This window comes from Megascapheus bottae, chromosome 31, assembly GCF_031878675.1.
Source record: "Megascapheus bottae isolate mThoBot1 chromosome 31, mThoBot2.hap1, whole genome shotgun sequence".
NCBI classification, from domain to species: Eukaryota; Metazoa; Chordata; class Mammalia; order Rodentia; family Geomyidae; genus Megascapheus; species Megascapheus bottae.
In genome coordinates this window covers 1,655,323-1,661,961 of record NC_143539.1, presented here as the reverse complement: position 1 = coordinate 1,661,961, position 6,639 = coordinate 1,655,323, and the positions used below count along the sequence as shown (strand labels likewise).

The 6,639-nt window shown below is 46.8% G+C and overlaps 1 protein-coding gene across 1 annotated transcript; it reads right to left on the bottom strand.

The window, feature by feature from the left end:
* Positions 1–339: 339 nt before the first annotated feature.
* LOC150043447 (vomeronasal type-1 receptor 1-like) lies at positions 340–6,369 on the bottom strand. Its single transcript, XM_090322711.1, has 2 exons — positions 5,385–6,369; positions 340–2,983 (listed from the first exon to the last, which is right to left on the bottom strand). The coding sequence occupies exon 2, from the start codon at positions 2,581–2,583 to the stop codon at positions 1,690–1,692; it is 894 nt and encodes a 297-aa protein (XP_090178837.1). The 5' UTR covers positions 2,584–2,983; positions 5,385–6,369; the 3' UTR covers positions 340–1,689.
* Positions 6,370–6,639: the final 270 nt, after the last annotated feature.

The window sequence follows — 6,639 nt, the reverse complement described above, 5'->3', positions numbered from 1 at the left end:
AGCTTAATGTCTACTTTTGAACACCTATCTCTCCCATTCTATATTCTCTCCCCTCCTCTCTCTCGCTCTTTCTCTCCCTCCCTCTCTCCCTCTCTCTCCCTCTTTCTCTGTCTCACCCTTTCTCCCTCCCTCTCTCCCTTCCTCCCTCATTCCCTGTCCCTCTTCAGTCCCCCCACTGAGACTCAACACTCATCTGCTATACTTCCTTGGGCAAGAGATTAACTATCCAGTAAATAAGCTCTGGCCAAAGAATTATTTCTGTGCAAACTTACCTCCAAAATTCCATCAATTATTTCAAAAGAAATAGATATGACCACACAGTATATGGAATGAGTTTATTTTCCTGCTTGTCTATATTCTGGAATGAAGCTGAGAGTACCCTTCATACAATTCAAGTCCATCCTCATCTTTGTCATGCAAACACCTTTAGAATCATTGTGTTGTTTTTCATACTCTAGACATCCATACATCATTGCTCCATTTACTAAATAATTATGGTCAAGGGAACACCTACATTTTGGATTTGTTAAAGAGATGGATTCACAGCTGGGTGCTGTTGGCTCAGGCCTATAATCCTAGATACTATGGAGGTTGAGATCTGAAGGTAGAGGTTGGAAGCCAGACTAGGCAGGAAAGTCCTTGGGACTCCTATCTCTGTTTAATCACCAAAAACAAAGCCACAGTGCTGCTGTGGCTCAGGGAAAGTGCTAGCCTTGAGCAAAAAAAGCCCAGGAACAGCACCCAAGCCCTGAGTTCAAGCCCCAGGATGGGTACAAAAGAAAAAAAAAGAGAAATGCACTCACATATGTTAGTCGTACAGATGCAGGGCTCATGGTGATATTTTTAGATGCACTTAGAATATATCTCCACCAAACACACGTCCTTCATCACTCTCCTTATCCCAGATTTTATTATTCTATAGTTATATATGTTGGTAAAGTGTGTGAACTTATCCATCCTCACCCATCTTTCTTCTCTTTCTGTCAGCCACTCCCCCACAACAACCTGCCTTAGTCTCTCCTCACTCATTTTTTTTTGCCAGTCCTGGGCTTGAACTCAGGACCTGAGCACTGTCCTTGAACTTTCTCAAGACTAGAGCTCTACCACTTGAACCTCAGCACTACTTCCGGCTTTTCTCTATGTATGTGGTACCGAGGAATTGAACCCGGGTCTTCATGCATGCTAGGCAAGCACACTACCACTAGGCCAAACTCCCAGCCCCCCCTCACTCATTTTTAAATGTATATTTGTAGCAGGCAGTTTCACTATAGCATTTTAGACTTGAGAATGCTATGTTTTAATCAAATTATCCCTTTCTAGTGTTTTCTCTTTCCTCATACTCTCATCCCCTATGGGTCCTCAACCTTCACTGAGAGATCTCCTGACATCTTCACGCATTATCGCAGTGTCTCTCAGTGTTTTTCATCCTCTCTCCTTCTCCTGCCCCCTCCTGCCCTGCACAGCAAAATCTCATAGTTAAAACTCCCCTAAAATACATGCCACCCTCATGAATATGAATCTCCACGTCTTTTAGGTCTACTTTCCACAGCAAGTGAACCACGCAGTAGCTAACCTGTTGAGTTTGGCTGTCTCGCTCAATGTGACAATCTCCATTTCCATGCACTTTCCTGAAAATGACATGATTTTTTTTCATCATGGCTATGCAATATTGGATTTCTTTGTCACTGCTTATGAGCAGAAAGCTGGTTTGTGGGGCTCTCTTAACAGCAGGATCAAGGGGCTGATGGTGGGATAAGAGGCCGCCAGTAAACTACTAGTGTACTGCTTCCAGAGAGGAGTCATCAACATAATAGTATTATAAAGTGCCATTGCAGTATTGGTGAAATAAAACAAAATGAAGGAACTTGCCAGAAGCAGGATGGTTTGAGTGGCCTTGGCCTCAGGGGAGAGTTTGTGGGTGTCTCGGTGGGTGTGAATGTACCTCACTTGCCGCTGATGTCTGTGGAGGACAAGAAGCATGTAGACGCTCGCCCCAGCCATGAGGCCCAGAATTATCACATCTGGAAACGTTAAGAGGATTGTGCCTTTGGTAGCATTTGATAGGGGACTTTTGGAAGAACAGAATCCATAGTCCTTTCTCTGGGTAGAATTGTGGCCATGTTGAACACTCTCCATGTACATAAGGACATAGATGTTGAACATCAAGTTGAAAGTCCAACACAGGAGGCAGGAGGACCTGATATTCTTCAAAGCTTGCTCTTTGTGCCACGCCCATGCCACCGCTCTGGGGCTGATGGTGACTGCCTGAAAATTGCTCAAGAGGCAGGTGGTGCAGAGGGAAAGGCCTCGGCCCACCCTGTGGATATAATAGACCAGTTTACACCCAGTGTTATCCAGGGGGATTATTTTACCCCACATAAATAGCATCTGGGGAATCCCTTTCACCAGAAGCACCAAGAGATTGGCCACAGCCATGTTGGTGTAGATCAGGTGTGTGGGCCTCAGGGCATAGCCCGCACAGGTCCTGGGAGAATAAGTTGTGAAAAGAAATAGATTCCCCAAGACTCCGATCCCAGCCTGGGCCAGGGAAAGAAGCCTGAGGATGAGATCACTAAAAGGCATTGTCGCAGGCTCTTAGGACAAAGTTCTGCAGGAAGCTCGAAAGTCATAAAGTTATGACTTAGTGAAGATTTGTCCCAGTGCCCTATGTTTTGACAGGAACTCCAGGTTGCTCAGGGAATCCTTGGAAGACAAACTGTATTGTGGAAGGTCAAAGTGGCTGTTCAGATTTCCCAACATGGTATGTTTATTGTATACTCATTAAGCCGAGCCAGAGAGTCAGTCTATCTTCCATTCTTCACTTGCACGTCCACCACATTATCCACAACGTAAAGCCTGGGCATTTGTTTGAAAGTTGAGTAGTGAAGATGGAAGCTAAGATATGTGCACCACTTTGACTCCATGTAGGAGAAGAGTAGGATGACACAGGAGACAATATACTCTGAAGAGAAAATCAGTGGGACTGGGGGGGTGGGCGGGAGAAAGGGAGAGCATTGGAAATCATCAAAAGGGTTATAGGAAAAAAGAAAGGATGGAGAAAGAGAAGCAAGAGAAAAAAGGCAGTGCACAGTTCAAACCCTTATCACTGGGAAGGGTAAGGTGAGAGAGAGGCGAGACCGAGAGACTGACAGAGGGATAGGGACAGAAAGAGGAGAGATGGAAAGGGACAGAGATAGAGAGAGATAGAGTCAGAGACAGAGAGATGGAAGCAGAGTCAGAGAGAAAAGAGAGACAGCCAAAGGAATACAGAGGAAGTGGCAATGTGGTTCAAGTGGTAGAACACTAACCTTCAGCTGAAGAGCCCAGGGATACCCAGGCACAAGTTCAAGCTCCACAACAGAAAGAAAAATGGGGGCTGCGAGTTGGGCCTAGCAGTAGAGTGCTTGCCTAGCATGCAGGAAGACCTGGGTTCGATTCCTCAGTACCAAATACATAGAAAAAAGCCGAGTGGTGCCAAGGCTCAAGTGGTAGAGATCTAGCCTTGAGAAAGAGCAAGGTTTGTGCTCAGGCCCTGATCTCAAGCCCAAAACTGGAAAAAAAAAACAAGAAAAAAATGGCCTGGAGTTTGGTTTAGTGATAGAATGCTTGCATAGCATCCATGAAGCCCTGGTGTTGATTCCTCAGTACCACGTACATAGAAAAGGCTAGAAATGGTGCTGTGGCTCAAGTGGCAGAGCTCTAGCCTTGTGAAATCCCAAGGACAGGACTCAGGCCCTGAGTTCAAGCCCTGGCACTAGAAGAAAAAAGAAAAGGTTATATAATACAGTGTTCTGTTTTGTTTCAAAGACAGGGCTGGGAGCATAGCCTAATGGTAGAGTGCTCTCCCAGCATGCATGAATCCCTGGGTTCGATTCCTCCTACCACAATACACAGAAAAAGCCAGAAGGGGTGCTGTGGCTCAAGTGGCACAACACTATACTTGAGCAAAACTGTCAAAGTATAGTTCCCAGGCTCTAAGTTCAAGCCCTGGGACTTGCCAAAAAAAAAAAAATTAAACGGAAAGAAGGCATACAGAGAGACAGAGAAGAACTTGAAGTTATAATAACAGCATAAGGGAAAATACCAGTGCAGAAACACCGAAATGTGAGAAGTCAAGGTTACAGGATACCTTCAAGTTGAAGATATCAGCAATGTCACAAGCAGGAACTTAGGATGCTTACTCTAAACCAGGCCAATGAGGTGATCCTCCTATTTTCTAGGGGACAGTGGTGTGGAGGCCCTGCCACTCTACTTATCAGCCAGGGAGAGATTGTGTTCTGCTCCTTCTTCAATGGAGGAGGAGTGGAGACACCCAGTCTGGGGTGCCCAGACCCTCAAGTTAGTAGGAAGAGCCTGCAAAGGGATCATACATGTCCTGGCTCCAGAGATTGGAGTCCTAATCCACAGTGAGTTTAAGTCATGCTTTTCACAAGTAAAAAGAAAGGAAGCCCGGTGCTGTGGCTCACACCTGTGCGTGCATGTGCATGTGTGTGTGTGTGTACACGCACACAGGGGTATACATGAAGGGAACAGGGACAAAAGCTAAAGATTAGACACATCTAACTGGACCGTGTCACCTCACTGATCAGCTCCACCTGAGAAAAAACTGTAACCACCATTTTGTAGTCACTAACTGCTAGTTCTTCTTCTGTAACTCACTTCACTGCCTTATTGCTGAGACTCTATGTTGTGCTGTGACGCTTAACCCACTTCTGGCCTAATGCTAGGAAAAAGCCTAGTGCAGACCAATTCCCACAATTCCAGAACCACAGATGGTGCGTATCTCTATATACCAGAATAGCCCCTTCTGGAGTCTGGTAATCATTATCTAGACCACAAACCCTCAAGATTAGCACGCATCCTCTTGCATCACCCTAGTGGTGACACTCAACCAGTTCAAAGTACTATGATGTGTGCTCAGCCCCTGCCTCCCCCCAAAATGTATAAAAGGTGCTGTACCCCTGGACTCGAGGCCTCTCAGTGTCACCGGTTGCGGCAGTGTACATGGGAGACCCAAGCTCAAGCTTGCAATAAATACTCCTTTGCTTTTACAATGGTGATGGCCTCTGATGGTCTTTTGGGACAAGGCTTCCTGAACTGGAGCATAACACACCTTCGGGAGCAGAGGGAGAAGAGCGTGGCAAACTTCAGGCCCAGACTCAGGCTGGCTCCACTGCCCGCTGCCCAACCCCGTTTCCCTGGCACTCTCCATTACTCTATCAGTCCAGAACAAGTCCAGGGCTTTTGGGAGGTGGTTTCCTGATGCCCAAAGCAAATTTGTGTCCTGTTCTAGTCCTCACCTGCCCTCCAAACTCTACAAACTTGGTGACAGGGATCCAACCCCCCAAATAAGACAGCAGCCTGAGCCACAAGGAAACACTCACCACGGTTGATCTCTGCCTTGGGTAGGGCACAGTGCTGTGGTCATCGATGAACACAAGCCGTCTGGATCCCACACAGTTATAGATCTTGAGGTTCGTTGAGTTGGTCTCTGAGGAAGGGGGAAGATAAGCTCATTTCCCTATCCAGAGTCACCATTATCCTGTCACTGGCAGGGCACTGACAAGTCCTGCAGAGGGACCATGGAAAGTGAAGCAGCTGAAAAAGTGAAGGACCCAGGGGTCATTAAGCCATGAGCTAATTAACACAAACTGAAAACTTCTTGAGGCCGTCGCAGTGAACGCTCAGGGATGAGAAGTGTAGACAAGGTGCTCAAAGCTGGGCTGAGCCTTCGCCACCAGGGTCTCCAAAGCAGATCTTTGCGTCCCTGCAGTGTCCCAGGTTGTTCACGCTAGACCATGGGCTCTGGGGCCTCCCAGGTGAGCTCACAGCTCCAGCAGGCCCTGGGGAAATCTCAGTCAAGTGCTGTGATCACATCACTCAACAAGTGCTGGAAGTCCTCACAGAGCCACTGCTCAGAGCATCTCTAGATTCATTCCTTGACCTAGCCTGGGGCCAAGGCAGGACAGGGAACAAAAGTGACCTAACTTGCCATTCTTGAAGGCAAGTGAAGTACTTCTTGAATCCCTGCTATGAATGGTAATTCACAAATAGAATCTAGAGGAAACAATTCTCTTGTTTTTTTTTTTTTTTTTTTTTTTTTTTTTTTGCCAGTCCTGGGCTTGAGCTCAGGGCCTGAGCACTGTTCTTGGACTTTCTCAAGGCTAGAGCTCTACCACTTGAGCCTCAGCACCACTTCCGGCTTTTGTTATGTATGTAGTACCGAGGAATCGAACCCGGGTCTTCATGCATGCTAGGCAAGCACTTTAACCACTAGGCCAAACTCCCGGCCCAGAGGAAACAATTCTAACCATTCCACTTACACTTATCTTTCTCTTCAGGAGGACTTCCTCCTCTTCTTCCTCCTCCTCCTCCCTCCTCCTCCTTCTGTTCTCCTCCTTCCTTCTTCATCTTCTTCTCATCCTGGAGCTTGGACTGAATTACTGGGAAGTCTCTCTGAGCTTTTTCACTCAATGTAAGCACTTCTACCAGTTGAGCCACAGCTCCACTTCTGGCTTTTTGGTGGTTCACTGGAGATTAATGTCTCATGGGCTTTCCTTGCTTGGACTGGCCTTGAACTCTGATCCTCACAGCTTATTCTCCAGAGTAGCTAGAATTATAGGTGTGAGCCCTTGGCAC